General features: G+C 52.3%; 1 protein-coding gene across 5 annotated transcripts in view; it reads left to right on the forward strand.

The window, feature by feature from the left end:
- Window positions 1–25,360, forward strand: part of NTN1 (netrin 1) — a 248,776-nt gene that overhangs the window by 168,905 nt on the left and 54,511 nt on the right. For all 5 annotated transcript variants that reach the window (XM_008010329.3, XM_008010325.3, XM_037987319.2 and 2 more), the window contains exons 4-5: window positions 15,710–15,859; window positions 18,819–18,872. In XM_008010329.3, coding sequence (XP_008008520.1) covers window positions 15,710–15,859; window positions 18,819–18,872 — 204 coding nt within the window. The remainder of the gene's footprint in view (window positions 1–15,709; window positions 15,860–18,818; window positions 18,873–25,360) is intronic.

The raw sequence follows: 25,360 nt of genomic DNA on the forward strand, positions 1-25,360 counted from the left end.
GCTTCTTATTCCAAAGCTATTAAGAATTTTGAAACAAGGACCGCAGAGTTTCAACCAAGCTGGTGTCCTTCTGAGCCCGGGGCTCGTAAATCCAACCCAGCCCTACTTATGTGGAACACTTTTCTCAAAATAAAATAAACAGGTTCCCAGTCTGTCTCCTCCAGGAGAAATCCCTTTGATTGCAAATGCACAGGCATGAGTAGAGTGGCTCCCTAGTTCAAGCAAGGTGTCCTTCTGTGTCTGTGGACTTACGGCTGCCTCTGGTGGTTGCCAAGAGAAACATGAGCAGAAAGGTAGCTGGGCTGCTTCCACGTTTTTAAAAAAATCATGGTTTTAGGTGAGAATTCCCCAGAAGACTGAGCGGAGAATGAATGGGAAGGTGGCCCAGGCAAAGGGGCCCGAGAAACATCTGCAATGCCAGAAAGGTGTGACCAGGACAAGCCCCGGGAGAGATGGCTCTGGGCTTTCAGAGAACATAGTTGGAAGGTATCCAGCTCCTTTGCCTGTGCCCAGAGTGTTTGCTGTCTCTCTTTTACAGAAGAAATTGAGGCCAGGGGTCTTGTAAACAGCTGGCTTGCACATAGATTTCTTGGGAGTTCAGCCAAGAAACTATACCAACAGCAGCCACTCAGGTGGGCAGTCCTGTGCCTGAGAGGGAGAAGGTCTGGGTGAGAAAGGGCACTGGTCACTTCCTGTCATGCCAGTTTCTGCTGCCCGATTAGAAATGTATGTTTCCCGGAGAGGTAAAAAGGGGCAGGGCCCTGGTCACCTCCACCTACCCCTTGTTGTGGGTAGGGATAAGAGCTGTTTGCAGCCTCTCACCACTCAGACTGAGAGATGTCAGGAAGCCACAGCATCCCGGGAACCCGCAGGCCATTCTCCGGGGCTCTGCCACTCTGGCTGAATGGCATGTTATTGCCCACCTTCCTTTACTGGTTTCTAGGAGGGTCAGATGCAAATAGATGAGAATGCGTTCTTGTTTTATGATTTCCAACACTGTGGCCAGCCTAGGTGGCTGTGTTTTCCTTCCCAGCCCTGTACATCAGCTGCATTGGCCTTGGTGGGAACCCTGGGAGAATAAGTCCCAGGACGGGAAAACCTACGGATGGATTCTGCTCAGAAAGACACAGGCAAATTCTACTGAGGAAATGTGGCAGGAAAGGCTGGGACTCTTAGTGCCTCTTGACGGGGGAGGAATGACAGTGTTTCAAGGAAACTGCCATCTGATTGGTGAAGAAAGATAGTGCTTCAAGGAACTTGTCACCTGATTGGTGACAGGAGACTACACTTTAAAAAAAATGCCACCTGATTGGTGAGAAAGACAGCACTTTGAGGGTTCTGCTTTCTGATTGGTGAGAAAAAGCATTGCCCGGAGGTCTCTGCTTCGTGATTGGCGAGAAAATATCTGCTCTCTGATTAGTGAGGAAAAATTTGACTCAGGAGGTCCAGTCATCTGATTGGTGAGGAAGGACGTCTCTGGAAAGTCCGGATCTTTCCCTTCGGCTCTTTCCTTTCCTGGTGTCAAGCTCTTACGGGAGCTGGGACAGTTCCCACCAAAAAGAGACCCTGAGATCTTGGTGGGAACCATCTTTAGGAGAAGCTCAGATGCCGGAGGGATGTGTACCCTTGAGATCTTCACACAGGGGTCTCCCTGTCAACCCCCTTCCATCACCACCACCAACAGCGCCTCCTGCCTTCTGTTCCCAGGGCCGGATGGTTCAAGGAAATGGTTCCTTGGGTGGAAGCACTTTTTCCCCAGTATTTGATCTTTGACAGTTTGTTCTCAGAGGCTTCTGAAGTTTTGTAGATATGGTGCTGCCCCCAGGCGCTGGCCTTTTTTTTTTTTTTTTTTTTTTTTTTTTTTGAGATGGAGCCTCGCTCTGTGGTCCAGGCTGGAGTGCAGTGGCGCAATCTTGGCTCACTGCAAGCTCCTCGTCTCCCGGGTCAAGTGATTCTCCTGCCTCAGCCTCCCGAGTAGCTGGGATTACAGGTGCGTGCCACCACAACCAGCTAATTTTTGTGTTTTTAATAGATACGGAGTTTCACCATGTTGGCCAGGCTGGTCTTGAACTCCTGATTTCAGGTGATCTGTCCTCCTTGGCCTCCCAAAGTGCTGGGATTACAGGCATGAGCCACCGTGTCTGGCCGGTAGGCCCCAGCTTTTGAGATTGACTTCCCAGAGCCCCACCATAGGCCTTCAGGTGAGGGCTGCACTTCTTTGCTTTGTTTCAGATGAATTTCACAGGGGAACAGGGGCAAAGGGCAGGGGTTCTTGACTCCCAAATTGGCTTGGGAACAGCCTCTGGGGCCTCTTTACACCCGACTTCTCAGAGCCTGGGCAGGGAGCCGAGGCCACCCATATTTTGCTGGTGACTTGGCTGACTAGGGGACGTTGTCCAGTGTAGAGCAGGGCTGGACCCAGACAAGAACAGCCTGGAGTAAGGGCATCAGATTCCAAATGTTACTATGTAGTTGCCCCATTTGGGAAGTTTCGTAGCAACAAATTTGTTGGGTTATTTCTCCCCTCCCCTGGTTTAGAAGCAAACCAGAGCTGGCAGGGTTGGCGCGTACAAAGGACTGTAATAAACGTACCCAGGGAACAGGCGGCTGCACTCTCCAGCTATTCAGTGCGATTTCACAGCACTGGGACGGCCTCGTTATGGTGCGAGCTGTTGTCCTATATAAAGTCAGATGAGATAAATTTCTCCCTTTTCTCCGCTGAATTGTTTGTGAATGATACTCGTCTTGGAATCTGTCAAAAGACAGGAGGTTTTGTTTACCATTTGTCTTCTTTACGGACTTTGGGGGCGCTTTCTCTTTAGGGCAGGCAAAGACAACCGAAGACGACGTTGCTATTTAACCATTTCAGCCCTGCCCCCATTGATAACAATATTAATTTATCATTTTCCCAAACCATCTGTGATGGATAAAGACATTCCAGGAGTCTCCCGTGAACGGAATTGTGATGAGAATTAAGAAATTAACCAGTGCATCCAGCATCCCTGTACAAAGGGCCTGCATTCCATCTCACTGAGCTGCCTGTTTCCTTCTCTCGTCGTCTTTCCCCGCGTCAAGCCCAGAGTTCGTGTGGTTGAATGAAGGCTAGGAAAGTGCTTGAGTCCCAAGCAAGAAGATGCAATAATTAGCCAGGGCAAAAGCAGACAATCATCCTCACATGTTTGCCAGAACATTCTTGCTACTTCCATCCACCCCTGATTTCTTCCGGCAGCTCAGTCAAGGGTTGCGGAATGAGGAGGTTGTGAACACCACAGTCTTGCCCCCTCTGTTTCCCTGGGCCACTGTGTGCGGGGGGCGCCCCAATGAGAAAGAATCATGACTTTCTCATTCGTGATTCTCCGCCTTCACTGTATGGCGTCATCAGCAGTATCTGTCTGTCACATTATTTGCCTGTAACTTAGGCTCTGAGTCTCACCCTTGGCTGCGTGTTGGAACCACTTGGGGAGATTTGAAAATACTGCCGCCTGGACCCGCCCCCAGAAATTCTGGTTTAATTAATGGGTCCAGATGCGATCTGGGCCTTGGGAATTGGAAATGCTTCCCAGGAGGTTCTAATGTGTCGCCGACACTGAGAACCACAGAGAATAAGAAATGAGGATGGTGAGTCGCTCTTGGTGGCATTAAGGGAAGACTTGTAGGCAGCCTAGACCCCAGGTTTATTCTTTTGAGGAGAGAGATTGATCATCAGTGAATTTAAATATTGTTTATGATTCTCCTGATGAGAACTGGGAGGGTGGGCATTTAAATTTTTTAAATTTAAAAACCTTGGGCGTGGTGGCTCATGCCTGTAATTCCAACATTTTGGGAGGCCGAGGTGGGTGGATCACCTGAGGTCTGGAGTTTCAGACCAGCCTGACCAACATGGAGAAACCCCGTCTCTCTACTAAAAATACAAAATTAGCCGGGTGTGGTGGCACATGTCTGTGATCCCAGCTACTTGGGAGGCTGAGGCACGAGAATTGCTTGAACCCAGGAGGTGGAGGCTGCAGTGAGCCGAGATGGCGCCATTGCACTCCAGCCTCGGCAACAAGAGCGAAACTCCATCTCAAAAAAAAAAAAAAAAAAAAAAAAAGAATCTTACGGGGCGAGGCTGGGAGCTTAGCTAGTGCAGCCTGATTAGGGCACAAGATCAGACAGTCCTCAGTGCCAGATAGATAGTGCATGCATGTGTGTGCGTGAATATGTATATTTAGATCTGATCAATTGTGGATTATTCACAGCACAGCAAAGTTCCCGGGCCCCCACCCTTTTTGGTTTTCCTGACTCTAAGGCATTATCCACCCACCCTATAAAAGCCTCAGGGGCACCATTTCAATATGTGGGTCCCTTGTCACATTTCCATTACCTGTATTTCCATTTTCATGGTTTTTTTGTGGGGGGGGGGGTACAGGGAAAGGGTTGGTCATCTCAGGCAGGAAGGTACTTAGTGGCTGGAGTGGCTCCAGCTTTGAGGACGGAGACCCCAACGCAAGGAGTGGCCTTCATTATGGCCAGGTAAGATTAGTACCTTCTGGGAGAAACTGACACCGTAGATACTGCATTAGGGAGAGAGAATTCCCACTGGAAGAGTTTCACTCCAACTATCATCTCTGTGGATGCATCTTTTCCCTTGGGAGACATGGGCATCAAAAACCTACCTACATATTTGGCTCCATGTTCAAAGTCTATAGGGTATCAGATAAGTCTGGTGACCTCTCGAGACCTCAGTCTCCTCATCTGTGGGATTATGTTCAGGCTGCTGGCCTCTGAATCCCTTCCAGCTTTGACATTCCACATTCCACCTGCTTCTTAAGTAGTCAAGGTCTTAGGAGAACGGAAGGATACAATAGGACGATTCTTTGTAGCAGTGAAGTGTGTGATCTGGTGACTCAGAAGAGCTGGTAGAGCCAGGAAATTAGGTGGAGGTGGTTTTATTGCAGGCTTTATAGATGAAAAGAGTCCCTGGTCTTGTGACTCGGCCCATGTGGCACACTGTGCCAAACGGAATCTTCCTGGCCCAGCTGTGCTCATTCGCTGGGCGTCCTTGGCCAGTCCACGTTTTCACCTCCCTGGAGGTCTCATCTCTCAGGACCACTCTTATCTCCAGATGCCACATAGAAATTCCTGGAGGATTGGCTAGGCGTGGTGGCTCACACCTATAATCCCCGCACTTTGGGAGGACAAGGTGGGTGGATCACCTGAGATGAGGAATTCAACACTAGCCTGGGCAACGTGGTGAAACCCCGTCTACTAAAAATACAAAAATTAGCCTGGCGTGGTGGCGCGTGCCTGTAATCCCAGCTATTCAGGAGGCTGAGGCAGGAGAATCGCTTGAGGGGGGCAGAGGTTGCAGTGAGCTGAGATCACGCCACTGCACTCCAGCCTGGGCTACAGAGCGAGACACCGTCTCAGAAAAAATAAATAAATAAAAAGAACAAAAAAAGAAAAAGAAATTCCTGGAGGATTTCCAGGGGTTCCTGTGTTTGAGCAGAAAAGGCTCCTGATTATTGAGCTCCCCACGTTAACGAAAGTTCTGGGTTTGGCCAGAACATTAAGGGAATTTTACTTGAGGAAATAGTGTCTTTCAGGCTTTTGTTGCCAGGAGAGCACTCGTGGGGCCGGGGACGGGTGGCACGGGGGTAGTAAACAGGTTTGGGATGCAGAGCTTTGAAAAGCATGGAACTTGGAGTTATTCAGACCAGAGTCCAGGTTCCACTTCTGGAGGCAAGACACTTACTCTTGGGAGCCTCCGCTTTCTTATCTGCAAATGGGGATCATAGCCCTTCCTCCCTCCTAGGGCTATGGTGCAGATCAAATGAGATGATGTGGAGGACGTCCTGGCATGCAGCATGCATTCCACACATGGCAGCTCTTAGGATTGTTTGTGCAAGTCAGGGAAAACAGAAAAACTAGAACCCACTGCCATTGTCGGCACACACACAAAGCAGAGACGCTTCCTTTGACTCTCTGGTTGCTTTAGTTCTTTCTGTGAGTGGTGGCCCTCGGGAGAACCGGCCCCTCTTGTTTGAAGGGCTCAGCCCCGGTGTGGACTTGGCAGCCAATTCCCACGGGACTGGGCGGGGCCCCGAGGATTGGCCCTAATGCTGTTGCACACTCTCAATAAAGGATTTCCATGCTTTGGGAGCAAAGATGGCAAGTCGAAGGGCAGAGATGTGCCTGACAGCTGCTTGTGGAGACCCAGCAGAGAGAGGTGGGGGCGGGCTGTGCACATCCAGATTTGGCTCTGGAAGTGCCAAGAAAGACCAGACTGCATCTGAGGGACTCCTTGATTGGACTGGGACTTAGGGCTGATGGGAGGCCTGAGCTGGCCTGAGCCGCCTCACTTGTGGCACAGACACAGAACCCAGGTTCCTGCTCCTCCCCCACTGTGTCATACAGCCCTACCTTCCTGCCCCAAGCTTGCGTGACACACACACACACACACACACACACACGGAATCATTTGTAAGATCTGTGCTTTTCTCCTTGGCTGTAAAACAGGTGCAGGATGACTATAGTTAACTAGATCACGAAGTGTCAAATAACCCAGTTTGGGATTATGGGACTCCTCTCCCCCCTCCACTTCCTGCCATCTGCACCTTGATCCGAAAGTGGCAGGGAAAGGAGAGGTTGTGCAACTTGGAACATTAATTCTTTTGTGCCTCATTAGCAACTGCGGGGACAAAGGAAAGCATAGCTTCGGAGGAGGTTGACACAGACAGCTGAAATGACGTTTGGGGATTATCTTCAGATTTCAGCAATCCTCCCTCCCTCCTTAACACAGAGAATGTAAGAGTGGAGAGTGCAGGGGCATTAGATTGCAGATGACCTAGGATGTGAGGGGACTGTCGTCCCGACTGCCTCCTCATTCGTTCCTCCAGATGTGCAAGGGGCTACAAAATGCCCCCCTCTCCCCCCACCAGGAAAGGACGGCAGATTGGCCTGAGTTGCATCCAGATGAGCAACAAGATTGTTTGTTCATTTGATTCAGCATATGTTTGTGTAGCGCTTATTGCGTGCTAGACACGGGCCCTTGGGCTTGCTTTTTGATGGGAAGTTGACAATAAAGAAGAGAGAGATTGATCATCAATGAATTTAAATAGTTTTTATGATTCTCTTGATGAAAACCAGGAGGGTGGGCATCCAAATTTTTTAAATTTAAAAATCTTGGCTGGGCCTGGTGACTCACACCTGTAATCCCAACACTTTGGGAGGCCGAGGCGGGTGGATCACCTGAGGTTGGGAGTTTCTCCATGTTGAAACGGGGTTTCTCCATGTTGGTCCACCGTGCTCGGCTGGGCTCACCTTTTAAGAAGCTACAGATGAGGAGAAGATACTTGCATATCCCACATCTGATGGAGGACTTGAATCCCAAATATGTAAACAACTCTCAAAGTTGAAAGAAAAGAAGAAAAAGGAAGATAATGACGGATTGTGGTGAGTTACATGGAGGAAAGCAGCTGGGTGGAAGGAGAGAGTAACTGGTCAAGCTGCACTATGAGGTGGCCCTGGAGGGGCTTCCTGTGAACAGGACATCTGAGATGAGACCTGGGGCTTGGGGAGAAAACAGCCACGAGGAAGCTGAGGGAAGAACATTCCAGGAAGAACCAAAGTCTGGAAACAGGAAAGGGCTTGGTGGGCCTTTGGTCAGAAGAGAAGACAGGGAGAAAGGGGTGGGTAGTTAGCTCCTTGGTGTCTGAGAGGAGGTGGGTTCCATACTCAGCACTGGAAGGCTGGAAGGAGAAAAGTGATCTGACTGATGTATCATGCTCACCACCTTTTTTTTTTTTTTTAGACGGAGTTTTGCTCTGTCACCCAGGCTGGAGTGCAATGGCACGACCTCAGCTCACCACAACCTCCACCTCACGGGTTTAAGCGATTCTCCTGCCTCAGCCTCCCGAGTAGCTTGGATTACAGGCATGCACCACCACACCTGGCTAATTTTGTATTTTTAGTAGAAACGGGGTTTATCCTTGTTGGTCAGGCTGGTCTCGAACTCTTGACCTCAGGTGATCCACCCGCCTCGGCCTCCCAAAGTGCTGAGATTACAGGTGTGAGCCACCACCCCCGGCCAGGCTCACCTTTTAAGAAGCTTCTTCTGTAAGACAAGCTACAGACGAGAAGATACTTGCACATCCCACATCTGATGGAGGACGTGAATCCCAAATATGTAAACAACTCTCAAAATTCAACAACAAGGAACAAACAACCCAATTAAACATGGACAAAACACTAGTCAAAGACGGGCAGATCACAAATAAATACATGGAACGCCCTTAGTCATTAGGGAACTGCAGGTTAAAACCACCATGAGGGCCGGGTGCGGTGGCTCATGCCTGTAATCCCAGCACTTTGGGCGGCCAAGGCGGGTGGATCACCTGAGGTCAGGAGGCTGAGGCAGGAGAATCACTTGAACCCGGAAGGCGGGGAGGTTGCAGTGAGCCGAGATCACACCATTGCACTCCAGCCTGCGCAACAAGAGTGAAACTACATCTCAAAAAAAAAAAAGGAATTTATGCACATGATAAAAACCCATTCACCAAAAAAGTGAATTTTATTCTATGCAAATTAAATAATAGCAATAAGAAGAAACTCCTTCCCTAGGGCTCTCCGACACTGCGTCTTTGGGCCTCCTTGTTCCCCATCTCCCATACCTCAAAGCTCTGAACTGACTCAGAGACCAGTCTCCCTGGGTCAGCACTCCCTCCCCTCCCCTGGCCTCTCTGTCTGCCCCACCTCCAAAAGCTCTGCCTGTCTGGTGTCTTCGCTGCCACGTTACCTTAGGTCCCCTCCATTCCAGAGCGCCCTGCTGGCTTTCCCGTGTTTCCTCTCTCGGTTGCTGATCCTTCACCCCTGTTTTGGGGAGTGGGGAAGAAATGGGTGCCTGGACACCTCTTTATGCCTGATATCATCTCTCCAGTGTCACCTCTAGTGGGGGTCCCACCAGGCTTCCCCCAAGAGGCCTGTCACCCACAAGAGATATGGGGACCTGGGGAGCCTCTGGACCCTGCTTTTCTCTGAAGATGCTGGCCCTTGCTCTCTCTGCGGACTGTCCTCACTACACCAAGCGTGCTGCTGCGGTCGCCCTCCCTGAGCTCCACAGCAGCCAGAGAGCAGCCAGGCCCACGTGGTGGGACCTGTCCACAGGGCCCCATCCACCCCTAGTTTCTTTGTGGATGGTGTCCACCTATGCAGACTGGTCCTACTCAAAGCAGAGAAGACTGTCTCCCCGCAACCCAGGAGGGCCATAGGCAGGTGCAGCCCCTTGGAGTCACATGGAGCCTCACAGTAGGCTCCAGGGATCACCCCTCCCTGGGGAAACTTGACAAGATTTCCACATTCACTGCTGGGGCAATGTCCCGGGACTCAGGGCAGGGTGGTTTCTCTGTCTGTTGTGTTCCTCTGTCCCTTGGAAGTCTTGTGAGGACGAGGAAGGGAGTTTCCCATCAGACTTTGGGAGGGATGCCTTCAGCACCTGCTGTGTGAGCCCTTTCTTCTTCTGGACTGGAACAGGGTATCTCCTGCATGCTGTACAGGTGAGGAGGGCGCTGCTGAGGGGGCAGGGCTCGGCAGAATCTCTTACTGCAGGTCTCCCTTCTCTGAGCCCGTGCCAGCCTTCCGAGGGCCGTTAGGACCTGCAGCACTTCCTGCTCAAGGCCTCAGCCAGTACCCTTTTGAGAACAGCCCTCAGATGATCTGTGAGCCGTGGGACCTATTGAGAATCAGAGCCAGCAGGGGCTCTAGAGATCACGGAAGCCGAGAGCTGCTCTGCTGGCCTGTGGGGGGTTTGGGGGGCCCTCAGAGACATGGCCTACCATGGAGAAGGTTTTCCTCCTCCCACAAAGGTGGTGACTTCCACAGGGAGCCAGGGGATGAAAGAGTTCATTGGTGGAGAGGTGGGGCAGTCTTCCTTCTCATGAGTACAGGACAGGCCTGGGAGGGTCCTGGAGAAGAAGATGCTTACCTGAGGCTCCACACAGGTGTGTTAGTCAGCACAGGCTGCAGAGTGCCTCGGACTGATTGGCTTAAACAACAGAAGTTTATGTCTCATAGTTCTGGAGGGTGGAAGTCCAAGACCAAGGTGTCAGCAGGGCTGGTTTTGTTCCGAGAAACATCTGCTCCAGGCCTCTCTCCTTGGCTTGCAAATGACCGTCTTCTCCCTGTGTCTTCACACGGTCTTTCCACTGCACTCATCTGTGTCCTGATGAATGTCCTCTTCTAATAAGGACACCAGTCATGTTGGATCAGGGTCCACCCCAGTGACCTCAGTTTAAATTAATAAGCTCTTTAAAGCCCCTCTTTCCAAATACATCCCACTTTGAGGTACTGGGGATTAGAGCTTCCACATCAGCATGTGTGTGGCAGGGAGGACACAGTTTAGCCTACAGCACAAGGTCAGGCCAGGAGCTGAACTTCAAGACTGGCCAGAGGCCTGGGTGGTGGCCGTGGTGGTATCTGAAGTGAGGGTGGAGGCTGGGGCTGTCCTTGTCTCCCCTGTCCTACCTGAAGCTGCTCCAGAGGGGCGCATGCCAAGCTGGCTTTCCTGTCCTCCATGGGCACATGGCCTTGGACTGCTGCCATTTGAAGATTCTACCTGACCCCAAGAGTCCCTGGAGCCAGAGTCCTCAGGAAAAGCAGCCAGACCTCTGGATAGGAGCCCAGGACAGACATGCCTCGGCATGTGCTTCAGTGGAGAGGGTGCCAGGCTCAGGAGTACGTGTCCTCCCTGGCAGAGCCCAGGAGCCTCAGTGATCCCTTCAGAGAGTGTCAGAGGGAGCGAGGAAAGGCAGCTACTTGGGCACAAGAAGCTGAGGATGAGAAGCACCTGCCATCCAGGTCAGCTTTGCCAGGGCTCTCAGAAGTCCTTAGGTACCCCCTCTCTTCACCGACAAACCAAATCTCCACAAGATTCTGCCACCATGCAGGCGGGTGCCGGTGCAGGCAGGGCCAGCAGTAGGGGTGTACAGAAGGCCTGCTGTGCCCAGGAACAGGAGCCCTTTCCCCTGGCCTCTTGCCAAGACACTGAGGAACGGCAGCAGGAGGGGCAATGGTCAAAGGGTGAGCGCTGCCACCCCGGTTCCTTTGGACCCAGCAGTTAGACAAAAACCTTAGCCTGTTAAGTTGTAAGTCACTTCAGTGGGACTTTAGAGGGAGACCCCCATCCTTACAGATGAGCCACCGGTGGTCCAGAGAGAGAAAGGCACTAACCCAGGCTCACTGGGAGGGTGGGGGCCAGACCCGGATCCCCTCTTACCTGTCTGAAAGCACCTGGGTCACCTGAGCTGTCTGTCCCTGTCTCATGACCCAGAGCAAGGACCGCCTGGGTTCTCTGCTTCACTGGGAGGCTCTCCAGCCTGCCGTGTTCATGGGAAACCTGATCCTGCCACATTCTCAGGGACCTGGGCTTCCGTCTGGCCTCACCTTTCTCTTTATGGAAAAAATCCCCGGGTACATTGTTTCCCATGACCAGGTGCTGCCTGCTCCGTGCACACGGGGTGACCTGCCATGGAAGGGATTGACCGACCTCTGAAAAAAGTGGCTGACTTCCAGGGACATGGGAGCCACCCAGCGGCTTCCTGTAGTGGAAGATATTCTGACCCAGAGCACATTCTCAGAGGAATCAGGGAGGCTCTCTCTTTGTCTCCTTCACTGGAGCGCCCCCTCCCCTGCAAAGGAAAAGACATCCACTCACCTAACTTCCACCTTCTCCCCAGCTCACTCCACACCTCCCCTTCCCTGCCTCGTGTGTGTCTGTGTCTGTGTGTGTAGCTTTGTGGATCTGAGTATATGTCTGTGTGGGGGTGAGTTTGTAGATAAGAATCTGTGTGTTTGTGAGTCAGTGTGTGTAGATGAGAGAGAGGGAGGGAGATTTAGTAGGAGTCTGCTTGTATCTGTGTGTTTCTGGGAATATGCGTGAGTCCCTCTGTGTTAGTAGGAACTTTTTTTTTTTTTTTTTTTTTTTGAGATGGAGTCTTGCTCTGTCGCCCAGGCTGGAGTGCAGTGGCGTGATCTCAGCTCACTGCAAGCTCCGCCTCCCGGGTTCATGCCATTCTCCTGCCTCAGCCTCCTGAGTAGCTGGGACTACAGGTGCCCGCCACCACGCCTGGCTAATTTTTTGTATTTTTAGTAGAGACAGGGTTTCACTGTGTTAGCCAAAATGGTCTTGATCTCCTGACCTCGTGATCCGCCCACCTGGGCCTCCCAAAGTGCTGGGATTATAGGTGTGAGCCACCACGCCCGGCCTAGTAGGAACTTTGATGTGTCTGTGTCTGTGTGTATTTCAGGGTCAAGGGGCTACAGCGAGGTGACTTTGACCTTCTCTTCCTCAGGGCCAGGGCCTGACCCTTCCCTTGGCCTCAGCCAGTCAGATTCTCCCTTTCCAGGCCATAGTGTGGCATTGTCATCTGTCAACTCTGCCTACACCTTGAAACTCACCCTTTGCACAGAGGGTATAATGGGGGCCATCTCGATTGGTGAATTTTTAGGAAAAGATCTTACTTTGGGGTCTTTTGGCTGGGGATTGAGAATGAATTCCAGGCAAGTCTGTTAGGATTGCATTGGGTACGGGTAACAGAAAACCCACTTCGTATTATAAGATAGGAGCTTATTTCTCCTTGCAGAACAAGAAATACAAAGGGGGCTATTTAGAAAGGGTGGTTCCCTCAGAGATCCAGGCCCTTTCTGCCTCTCTGCATGGCCCCTGGCCTTCTCCTGCAGTTTTCTTTGCCGGTCCGTGGTCTCCTCTGTGCCGTCATGCACATTTCAGAGGGCTGTTGCGAGGACCAAGGGATTCGACGCGTATGAGAGAGTGTGGCTGTGTTAAGGAGTTTGCAGGAGTTGCACGGGGTACTGCTGAAGAATACTCTGCCCTGGGCAGACCCTTTAGGACCCTGATTGCCTCCCTTCCTAGAACAATGATGTGCTGGTGTGGAAACACAAGTCAGCCTGCTGCCTCCATAAACCAGACAGACAGGTCAGATTCTTGCAAAATTTTAGGAGAGCGATTTGGAGTGATTTGGAAATGGTTTGGTCCTTTTGGAGGAGGAACACATTAGCAGCAAGCATCAGCTTGTGTTGAACCAAAGGGTGGGTCCTTAGGAAGTGCCTGCTGCACACAGGCGACACAGTGGCCCTGCCGTTACCCAGGACGGCCCTCACTCCACCAGACCTCGGCTGGTGCCAGCCCAGGCAGCTGAGCAGGTCACCAGCTGTCAGGGGCCGTGGGGCAGAACAATGCACCATCCTGACTCCACCCAGAGTCCGCTCTGGATCAGCCGCTGCCAAGATAAAGACCACCTGGGCCAATGGTGGTGTCCACGTGTGACGTGGCTCTGAACGTGCAGTGATCGAGCAAGCTTTGGTGACCTCCCTTCAGCCAAGTCCAAGGATCCAGAAGTTACTGGTCCACAGCTGTGTTCCATCAGCTCGGAGGGGAGAATGTCTTGGCATGAATCTTAGGATTACCAGCTGGCTAAGGGAGGTCAGCTGGCCTGAGCCCCTGATGCTCACGCCTTGAGGTGCTTCGAAGGCGGTAGGAGCCTGTGCTGTGGCCCTTTGCGTTTGCATGGCCGACTTAGAGGCACTGCCCATGCTCCATCTCCCTTCCTACCATGGACGAATTGAAGAGGCCATAGGGAAAGGTCAGAGGCCATTTCCAGCCTCCCCTCCTCCTCCTCCACATTGCCTCCATGGGACGTCAAGGCTGGATCTTTTCTTACTGTTGAGTGAAAAAGACAAACAACAGAGAATGAACTTGAATTTAGGGTACATCTAAGACGATTTCCTAGCAAAAGGCATTACTTCCAGCTGGGTGCGGTGACTCACGCCTGTAATCCCAGCACTTTGGGAGGCCGAGGCAGGCAGATCACCTGAGGTCAGGAGTTCGAGACCAGCCTGCCTAACGTAGTGAAACCCTGTCTCTACTGAAAATACAAAAAAATTAGCCAAATTAGCTGGGCGTGATGGTGGGCACCTGTAATCCCAGCTACTCGGGAAGCTGAGGCAGGTGAATCGTTTGAACCCAAGAGGTGGAGGTTGCAGTGAGCCGAGATCGTGCCATTGCACTCTAGCCTGGGCAACAAGAGTGAAACTCCATCTCAAAAGAAAAAAAAAAAGAAAAAAGGCCTTCTATGAGAAGTAGTAGTGAGACTGGAGCAGTTCCATCTGCCTCACAGGCAGGGAGCCCTGTAGGCTGCCCCTGTGCCAGGGCCTGTGCCCCCACCCTCCTCCCACCTGACAGGGGCACCCCCAGTCCCAGAACTGTCACTCCAAGTGATTCCAGGAGCTTTTGCATGTCCAGACACAACTTCAACAAACAGTTCCTCACATTCTTCTCCTTTCCACTTTCTTTCCTCCCTCCTCTTCCTAATTATCCTCATTGGCCACTCCTGGGCCCGAGGCCAGCTGGGCTGGGAGAGGCCACGTTTTGAGCCACGGACTCCCGTGCTCATGCCCAGCAGTGCTTGCTGGGAAGTTCTAATCTGGCTCCTTTAAACTGCTCTCACCTGCATTCTTGGTTGTTTTCCTCCTTTTGGAGGAGGAACACGTTAGTAGCCACCAGAGGACACCTGGAATTGCTGCAGGACACCTTGCTGCAGACGACTCCCCACCTCCAGCCTCCTGGGCGGGGTGTGGGCAGGACATTTGCCTCCTTCCTTCGGTCTTCCCCTTCCCCACCGCTCTGAGGCCATTGCCTAGCTTCAGGGAGGCAGGACTTAGCAGGGAACGCTGGCGTCCTGTGCCTACAGGTATAGCTGTTCTATGCCCGGAGCATGTGTGTTGGTGGGACATCCTCCTGAGGTCCTGTGGCTACTCTCTTACTGGAATTGGCTCCTTAGGACACAGCGACAGAGCCTCCGTGAAGCATGACGGGGTGGGCAACCCTACCTCTCCACCCTTTCAAGCCCAGGAGGAAAGTGGGGGGCCTGCTCTGTGGAGCCGTAGTTGCTGGCCTGAGAATCCCAGCCTTGCTTCACCTCCCAGCCTGGCTGTTCCCTTCCTGTAAGGCTCTGGGAGTTTCCTTTACCTCTCCTGTCTTTGTTTGCACATTTAATCAAGCCTTTAAACTAAATGATCACTGTGACCCTTTCTAGTGCTACAGTGTATGGGTTTTGTGATTCAGAAGGCTGCCTTGGCTGCCTGACTGCAAAGCAGGGTCAGGGGTGGGGGGCAGCAGCTGGGGGAGCCACCCGTCCCTGTGACTCCCTCTAACGTGGCAAACCCCAGAGCTTCATCAGGCCTCAAACCCCACTCCTCCCACGCCCTGGGTCGGCAAGAAAACTTGGGGGCGGGGAGCTGGTCGAGGACAGAGTGAAAACGCATAGGCTGACCCTGTCAAGGGAAGGTGTACCCTCAAATCCTGACTCCTCCACCCAGGTGTGATCAGGGCTGCGGGCTCTGCCTTCCCGAGAAGGTATTTGAAAGCCTTCCTCCTGGGCTTCCAAAGGGCTCCCGCACTTCACTTTCCTGCTGCCAAAGCAGTCTCTTCAGGTCGGTCCATTTTAGTTTTCAGTCCCCGTTTCCAGGTAGGCGGGTGGCCAGTGTCAGAGCTTCCGGAGTGCGGAGTGCGTTTGGGCTTGGCTGGGCCTGCTCTCCTTGCTGCTCTTCCTCTAGGGCAGGGTCCATGGAGGCACCCCTGGGTAGGGAGGGTTCTGGGGGGGATGCACTGGCCCCTTCCCCCTTGTCTGACCCTCCCATTTTGTGTTCTCTGCAGCCTGTGATTGCCACCCCGTGGGTGCCGCTGGCAAAACCTGCAACCAGACCACCGGCCAGTGTCCCTGTAAGGACGGCGTGACGGGTATCACCTGCAACCGCTGCGCCAAAGGCTATCAGCAGAGCCGCTCGCCCATCGCCCCCTGCATAAGTATGTGTGGGGCACCAGCTTTTCAAGTCTCTGGCTTTGTGGGGGACAGTGAGCTTTTGAGGATGCTGGTCACTGACGTTCAGTGGGTTCTTTTATTTTTGAGACGGAGTCTCACTCTGTCGCCCAGGCTGGAGTGCAGTGGCACAATCTCAGCTCACTGCAACCTCTGCCTCCTGGGTTCAAGTGATTCTCCTGCCTCAGCCTCCCGAGTTGCTGGAATTACAGGTGCATGCCTCCATACCCCGCTTATTTTTGTCTTTTTAATAGAGTATGGGATTTCGCCATGTTGGCCAGGCTGGTCTTGAACTCCTGACCTCAGGTGATCCGCCCACCTTGGCCTCCCAAAGTGCTGGGATTACCGGCATGAGCCACCGTGCCTGGCCCGTTCAGTGGGTTCTGTCGTCAATGTACATTCCTGCATTCAAGGCCTCATGCTCATTGAGTCCACGTGGGAGACCCCCCAAGCTCATAGAAGTTCTTACAGAAGCCACTGGGGACTCAGCAGAGCCACCCTGTCTGAGGCTGTCTATCTGACAAACACTGGGCCTCCTGTTTCTGGGGGAAAGCAAGCCGCTGTCCTCAGCACTGGCCCCATTCTCACTGTCCACCTGGACCCTGGCTCTGGGGTGGGCCCATTCCAAGAGTGCTGCCGTCACTATTGCTGGAATGTCCGCTTTCCCTCTGCCCCTGGTGGGTTCAGAACAGAAAGGACGGACAGCCCAGGGCCTTCGAGAGGAGCTAGGCAGGGCTTCCATGCACCACACCTGTGGTCCTAATGAAGGATGATAGCAACCCTGAGGCGTTCTGCACAGCTGTTCTCAGGGGCTCGCTAATAGCAAATGACCAGGCTCCACACCTCGGTAGAGGGGGCCCAGCACCCATCCAGGGCAGCGCAGGTTGAAATGGTTTCACAACAACCTCCGATTGTCAGCCTCACAGTTTGTCAGAATCCTTCTGTCCATCCACATTCTACAAGGTGAACATTTTTAGACAGCTGGGAGGAGATCTGGGGTTCAGAAAACATGGTGGGGGGAAACTGAGGTCTCCCTTCTTCAGGGAGTTAGGCGTTCTCAGGTTGCTCAGAAATGGTTAGAACCAACATTTCAAATCCCCAGGTGGAAAGATCAAGCCTAGACGTGAGAGCTGGTGTTTCTGAATCAGAGGCGGAACCCTTGGGAACTCTCACTTCCCAGCCTGTGGCTTCTCCTCTCCTCTCACAAAGGGCGGGCTGATGCTTGGCGAGAGCGTTGCTCCCTACCGGGCAACCTGGGGCTCCATCCTGGAATTCTCGTGTGCTCTTCCCAAGGGAAGAGCTACAGGTCCCAGACAGTGCCTGGGGGACTTGTGCCCTGTTTTGTCCCAGTTTGCGTAGCCATGGGCCCTGCGTGGGCGTCCCAGAGCCAGGCCGACCTCAGGCGCTGAGGTTGGTGGTCACAGTGGCTCTGCGGCCATTGGCTTCGGCTCCATTTGTAGACTTGTGGGATTAGACTGGACCATTCAGATGTTGCCTCCAGGATGTTTCTGCTGGGACCAGGTGGCCTTTTAGGTCCAGCTTCCTAATAACCCATTGTGACAGGGCACCTATGGGTGGTGGTTGCTAATACAGTTGCCTGAGATCAAGATTTGACCCCACATTGAGGGCTGTGTCCCCCACTTGTTCTTCCTAAAGGAGCAGAGGATGCCTCTGGTGCCTCTCAGATTTGCCTCCCGGTCTGAGTAGGCCATGTCCCTCCACCAAGCCTCAAGTCCTAGCTCATTTAGAATCTGGGAGTCAGAGTTTACCGCAAAGAGTCAGACGGTGGCTACAGTCAGTGGGGTTCGTGGTCACTCACCAGGGGAAGTGAGTCCCTTACTCTTGGGGACTTCTGGTCCATGGTTTGGCCTTATCCAGAAAGGGGAAGCCTGAGCTTCAGTACCAGGCTGCTAAACCGATGAACAGTGGGGACTGGATGAACCTCCTCTCCTTTCTTGAGCACAGGGTGGGGTCCAGCAGGTAGTAGGAACCAACTGCTTTTTAAATGTTTATATATACTTTTTGAGACAGGATCTTGCTCTGTTGCCCAGGCTGGAGTGCAGTGGTGCCATCATAGCTCACTGCAGCCTCAAACTCCTGGGCTCCAGGGATCCTCCTGCCTCGGCCTCCTGAAGGGCTGGGACTACAGGTGCATGCCACCACACCTGGCTAATTTGTTTTATTTTTTGTAGAGGCAAAGTCTTGCTTTGTTGGCCAGGCTGGTTGCTAACTCCTGGTTTCAAGCCATCCTCCCACCCTGGGCCCCCAATGTGTTGAGATGACAGATGTGAGCCCCTGCACCTGGCCAAATTGCTGTATTAGATAGAGAATAATCAACACGAAGCACACAAGCTTTTATGAGGCCCTTGGATCTGCGCTCTTGGTCCCATGCTGCCCACTAAGAAAATGCCTTAGCACCTGAGAGGTGAGGCCGCCGGAACCTGGGCCATGCTGCCAACACTTCTCTGCATGTGGGAGAAACCTTTTCCTTTGGGCAGATTCCCAGCGCCTTGCGTGCCGTCCTGCCATGGCTCCTTCTCCACCTGTAAGTTGAGCTTAGAGATGAGCAGAGCCCAGGTCGCCACATCACGATGAGCAGAGTGGCCTGGGGAAGCCCCTCGCCGGCCCCCGACGGGTGGAGCTGAGTTGATGTCAGGCCCGGGGATGGGGGCAAGGCCAGGCTCTGTGTTGCCGCCTCCCTTCTGCCTTCACGCCCCCCTGCTAGGCGAAAGGAGAAAAACACCACTGCTCAGGATGCAGCTGCCTGCTTCTGTTCCTCTTGACTTTTCTCCTCTTGAGCCAGGGAGTGGGAAATGGAGGGGAGGGTCCCAGGAAGTTGGGAGGAGTCTGTGCTGGGCTCATTCTGAAGTCAAAAAATCATGTCTTCTTACCTTGTTTTCTCTCCACCATCCCCCTCCCCTCGCTCCTGTCTTGAACCTCACAAAGAGATCCCCGTAGCGCCACCGACGACCGCAGCCAGCAGTGTGGAGGAGCCTGAAGGTAAACTGCCCCCTTCGCTTCTAATTTCCCACTCTTGCTGTGTGGTGGGGTGGTGGGGTGGGTTAACAGGGAAGGGGCGTTCGGAAGCCCAGACCCCTCACCGCTATCTGGGGTCTGCTCCGTATGACTGGCACCCCTGGGTTGCACTGAAGCTGGAGCTACAGGACACTATGTTGTGACTTTCCCTCTGAGAATCAAATGGAGATTTTAATGGTACCTCTCTCCCAAGCCTGGAACCCTAAAAACTGAGCTCCTTCTATTTGTCCACCAGCTGCCCACCAGCCCAGCACCTTCCAAGCTGAGGGCCTGTCACTCCTTCCTGGGGCTGCAGAGAGGGAAGGAGTCAGGTGCTAGGGATACAGAAGGAGGCCTGGGCACAGGAGCACAGAATCAGAATGCGGGGGGCCTGGGAGGTGGGCGTGGGGGAGAATCACATCTTCATTTTCATTCACCTCCAACTGAAAATTTAGCATTTCCTCCACGGCAAAGAGAGGCCGCAGACCGCAGCATGCGGCTGAGCCTGCACCTTGGTCACCAGCAGAAGTCACAGCGGTTTTCACATCACATTCTAGCTGGTGCAGATATCATAAATATTGTAATATGCTGGTTATTGCTTCTCAAAACGACAGAAGTTACTAGACCCGCTGCTAGATCCTGATTTATAATCGTTAATAAAGAAGCACTCGCGTAACGTAACCATACCATCAATCTGGTTCTTTAAAGATATTTGGGCAGCGGCATTTCAGGATTATTAATTTCCTTTGTAGACCTGTGTATTTTATTTTAGCATGGAGAAATGTTTTTTTGAGGAAGGGTCCACAGGCTTCACCAGTCCTTGACACAAGAAGGGTTGCATAGCTCTGGCTTTGGGCACTCAGAGGGCACAGCCCTGCCGGATGCCCTGCTGAGAGCAGCCCAGGCCTGCACCCACAGTCTTAGTCCTGGGGTCACACAGGGCTTTTGTGTACTGGTCCTTGGGGTAGAAGAGGGCAGAAAGTGACAGTGAGGCAGGCACCCCAGCATGGACATTCATGCTGGTGCCAGCGACCCTTTCCCCCAGAAAGGACTGTAGGGAGGTGTGGGGTGTCCAGGAAAGGACAGACATGCATTTCAGGGAGTGCCAGAGGCAGCGCGGGGAAAGCCAGCGACAGTTCTGTCTTGCGTTGTTTGCAGAGCCTTCAGGGGCCTTTGGTTGAGCCCCACGCAGGGGAAATGGCGAAGAGAAGGGATTGAAGGAAGCGGCCTGACAGGGAGACTAGGTGACAGAGCTAAGGAGGAAGCTCTCTCTGTCACAGCACATTTCAAAGGAACGTCCTCCATTAGTTCAGCTCTAGGGGAGAGCAGTTTTGAAGGTAGAAGAGACTTAAATAGAACTTTGATTCTTGCTCTCCTTGATGTGACATTCGTCCTTGCCTAACTGAGACTTACCTGGACAAGATCTTAAGGCTGTGCACACTGCAGGGGACTGAGGCTTCTGAGCAGGGGCTGCGTCCACAGCTCATGCAAAAGCAAGACAGACCTTAAAGATCTCTCTCCATCTCCATCTTTGTCTCTCACTCCCCCCATTTCTCTAGTCCTTGTAGCTTGACTCTGGGTTTCTTACAAACCCTTGACTTTGAGTTTTTCCCTTCCAAGTCAGAAATGGGCAAATGGGGAAGGGATATGGAGGGGAGGGATGTCGTGAGGTTTCTACATACGCTGCAAGAAACTGGTATAAAACTTGCTAGGTTCTTGGCTCCGCCAGACAAAAGATTCTGGAGCAGCTGCTTATAAATACTTGCAGCCTCCTCCTTTGAAATGTCTTCTTTGGGTTGTTTAACTTTTCAGATGGCTTGACTTTGTTACTGTTTATTTCCTTTCCTCATTCTGAACCTTTAAAAGGATGGTTTAAACTGAAGCGAGCAGTAAATAAACACCCTTATAAAGTATCTTCCTCAGAGAGAGGCTGAGTGAGCAGGTTGGAAGCCTGTAGCAATGTTTGTAGCTTTGACCAGACCCGCGCTGCCCTACTCTGGGGGTTCTGGGATACCCAGGGTGTGTGTCCTAGAGAATGTTCCAGAGAACCGGAACCATCTCTGGGACAACAAGTGCTGGACCGTGGGGCCTCCCACCACAGAGAGGCCAGGCGTGCCTTGTCTCAGCGGCTGAGACATTGCAGGCAGGAGGCCAGGAGGGCCCCCTGGGAAGCAGAGCCTGGGAGCTCAGTGCTCCCAAACCTGTCCACTCTTGCTGTGTTTGAACAGGGGAGGCCTCTGTGCGAGGCTGCCGGAGAAAAGCTTGTTTGCTTTTGCCTGTGTACCAGAGGAGAATTAATAAGCTGAGAATTTGTTCTGAAAGCTGATGGACATAACCTTCCCCTGAACTCATCCCCTTGAAGGGCCGGCTCACTCCTGGAATGTTCTTTACCTGCTCACAGAGCTAGCTGGTAAACCGTCATGGGCCAGGGAGACGAGGAACGTAGTGTCTGGGGGAGGGTCTGGGGCCAGGAGGGAAACGAGGAGGAAGGGAGAGAGGGACCACCCACTCGAGAAGGGTATGATGCCCAAGGCTCCCCCGGCACTCACCTACTTTTTGGTTGTAGAGACCTCAACACTAAAGGATAAGAGAGACACCTGCCTTCCCTCCCCCATCCCTTCCCCACCTATCAGCTCAAGCGGAGTTCTTGATTTGCAAATTGTTTGTTCGGTTTTGTGGTGGCCACTTGGTTTGGTGGGAGGAGACTGGTGTGGAGCCAGGAGACCTGGGGTTTGCCCTTCACTGACTCTAAGAACTTGGACAATGCAATGGCGTCTCCTTTCTGCCTTCTGGAAGAACGAAGGGGCGGACCCAGTGCTCCACAGGCCCTTCCCTCCCTGGCTGGCTGTGGCAGGAGTGAGCTCCTCCTGCTGGGGTTTCCTCTTCAGAAGTGCCTGCTTGTTCTGGGTCCGCCCCCGAGGGTCCACTTCTCCCACATCCCAGGCAGAGGCCTGTGTGCGGGTGGAGGTGCTGGTAAATATTTAGCAACTGCCTGGGACGGGGGGTGGGGCCAATGTGTAGCATCTGCCACTTCCCTTGGTGTCAATATTCCCTCCCTGGCCGGTTTCTGGCTACCCAATGAGATGTCATTGAATGTGAAATTGGGAGAGGTGCATGATTGACCCTCAGAGTCTATGGCAGCCAATTCCACCTCCCCACTGCCCATGGGCCTTGCAGCAGAAACACAGCAAAGGTCCAGAGGCAGGAAGGGCTGCCTGTGCTGGCCTCCTTGGTTTGAGAGATCACAGCTGCCTTTGAGTGGGAGCTGGACCCAGGGCTCTGGGGGTACAGGAGCATGGAGCTGACCAACTTCTGAGCTCCCTCCACCTCCCGTCAGGGATCCCAGGTCCTCTCTCCCAACCCTGTCTTCTGGAGGTGCTCACCTCATCGGGGCCTTACCTGGTGCCTTTGGCTAACTGCCTCAGCAGTCCCAGCCTCGGGTGGGTGTGGCTGCGAAGGGCACCCTTGCATATTACCTTGATGGTAGTCTGAAGGGAAAACACCACAGAGCCTGGCAGCCAAACCGCTCTGAGATGCTCCGCACTCAGGTGCTACCAGGCCTGTGTGGTGGGGGTGGGAGTTGACCTTAGAGAAGTCACATCCGGTGGCCTCTTGACTTCATGGAAGGAAGTTGGGTTTATGTAGACCTGCAACCTGGATAAGCATGGATTATTCTCTTGTCTAGGCTTTTGTTTACCAGGATAGGGAATCGATTGGGTGAATACAGGAAAATGAGCTGATGGGACTTGACTGCGGTATTGACAAGGGGTTGTGGGGAGGGAGAAGAGGGAGAAAAGGGAACTAAAATGGGAGACTGAGACCTGAGGGCTGCTTGATCTCTGTCTCGGATTCTTTGTCTGTGAAATGGGGTAATCGCAACCCCGCCACTAGGGCTGTTGTGAGGATTAAATGGGATAATCTCAGTAAAGCCTGTGACTCAGTGGAGGGCCTGTTCAAAGTGCTCAATTAAAAAAACAATAAATTGACATGAAAAATACAAGTGCCATGGTATAATGAGGGGTGGAACCAGCTTCTCCATCCAGAAAGGTGGGATTGGGGTGGGAGTTGCTGGTGTGAGGACAGGTGTGGACAGTCAGCTTGATTGGCTTTTGAAGACCTCAGGAAGTCACAAGTTGGACTGCCCAAGGCAGGGAGCAACTGAGGGAACCGCATGGTGGGCTTGTCAGAGCCTTCCAGCAGCTCATGGTAGAGCCTGAACCAAGCAGAGAGGTAAGAACTAGAAACCAGTTAAAGGTCAAGAGCTTGACTTCATGATAGCCAAAAGCTGGAAACAGCCCGCCTGTCCATCGTCAGATGAACAGATACACAGAATGTGGCATATCTATACAGGGACTATTTAGCCATAAGAAGAAATGAATGGCCAGGTGCGGTGGCTCACGCCCATAATCCCACCACTTTGGGAGGCTAAGGCGGATGGATTGCTTAAGCCCAGGAGTTTGAGTTTGAGACCAGCCTGGGCAAAATAGTGAAACCTCATCTCTCCAAAAAAAAAAAAAAAAAAAAAAAAAGAAAAGAAAAGCCAGGCATGGTGACGTACGCCTGTAGTCCCAGCTACTCAGGAGGCTGAGGTGGGAGGATCACCTGAGCCCAGGAGGTTGAGGCTGCAGTGAGCCGTGATTGCACCACTGCACTCCAGCCTGGGTGACAGATCAAGACCATGTCTCAAAAAAAAAAAAAAAAAAAAAAGAAATGAAGTTCTGACATGTGCTACAACACGGAAGAACCTTGAAAGCATCATGCTGATTGAAATAAGCCAGACCCAAAGGCTGCATGTCATGATTCTGTGTATCTGAAATGTCCAGCATAAGCAAATCCAGAGACAGAAAGCAGATTAGGGGTTGCTAGGGACTGGGGAGCAGCTGTTTAATAGGTACAGGTTTTCCTTTTTGGGTGATGAAAAAGTTCTGGAACTTGATAGTGGTGATGAGTTGTACAGTGTTGTGAATGGACTTAATGCCATTGAATTGTACACTTAAAAATGCGAAATCTGGCTGGGTGCAGTGGCTCATGCCTGTAATTCCAGCACTATGGGAAACCAAGCTGGATGGATTGCCTGAGGTCAGGAATTCGAGACCAGCCTGACCAACACGGTGAAACTCCATCTCTACTAAAAGTACAAGATTAGCTGGGTGTGGTGGCGCACGCCTGTAATCCCAGCTACTTGGGAGGCTGAGGCAGGAGAATTGCTTGAACCTGGGAGGCAGAGGTTGCAGTGAGCTGAGATCACACCATTGGACTCTAGCCTGGGCAACAAGAGTAAAACTCCATCTCAAAAAAAGTGCTAAATCTTACGTATATTTTGCCACAATTAAAAAAAAAAAAAAAAAAAATCAAGTGCTTTGGGTCAGAGTCCAAGGGTAAAGTGACTCTGATTTGTCTGGGGCTAGAGTGAATGTCCTGGAGACAAGGCACTGGAGCATCGGCAGCAAGGGGGACATGCTTGCCTTCCTGTCGCCTCACTCACTGGGAACCTTCGGAGGGGATGGCAGAAGTCCTCTGTTGTGTTCTAGCCCTTTAGCTGTGGGTGTATGGCTTCGAGTTCTGGCTGCACAGCCTGAGCCTCTCTCCCCTTTTGAAAGCATCTGAGAAGGATCTGGTTCCTTGAGTCCCAGGTAGGGAGGCTTCAGGGCTGTCGGTATAGCAGAAAGGGAGCTGTGGGTTCCACAGATAAGACCCCTGGCAGGAGCAGGGATCACTGGCTGTGCAGACAGCCCAGGCCACTGGTCAAGAGGCCCAGTCATTGACCAAGGCACTGGTTTCAAAGGGTGGTATGAAATGGGATGTTAGGCTGTCCTGGGTTAGCCATTTAGATAAATGACCAGTGAAGTCATTAACACACCATCAGATTAGTATTATCCTGAGAGAAGACTGGACCAGACCCAGAATAAAAGATAAATGGATTCTGGCTCAGGGAAGAAGGAGACAACATTTATATACATAAGATGCTTGCTCTGTGGTAGGTACTGTTCCAAATGCTCTATATTATTAACCGTTTAATCATCTCTTCCACCCATGGAGCTAGGTACTGTCATCTCCCCATTTTACAGAGGAGCACACTGAGGCACAGAGAGAGTGGCGAGCCCTAGCAGGCAGCATCACTGTGATTCCGGCCGTGGTTGCCCTGGTGCAGAGTCCGTGAGTGGTGCTGGTCACCATGCCATTCTCACAGAAGTTACGTTTTTGTTTGTTTTTTGAGACGAAGTTTCACTCTGTCACCCAGGCTGGAGTGCAGTGGCACAATCTCAGCTCACTGCAACCTCTGCCTTCTGGTTTCAAGCAATTCTCCTGCCTCAGCTTCCTGAGTAGCTGGGATTACAGGCATACGCCACCATGCCTGGCTAATTTTTGTATTTTTAGTAGAGACGGGGTTTCACCATGTTGGCCAGGCTGGTTTCGAATTCCTAACCTCATGATCTGCCTGCCTCAGCCTCTCAAAGTGCTGGGATTACAGG

The sequence above is a fragment of the Chlorocebus sabaeus genome, chromosome 16, assembly GCF_047675955.1.
Source record: "Chlorocebus sabaeus isolate Y175 chromosome 16, mChlSab1.0.hap1, whole genome shotgun sequence".
Lineage (NCBI taxonomy): Eukaryota > Metazoa > Chordata > Mammalia > Primates > Cercopithecidae > Chlorocebus > Chlorocebus sabaeus.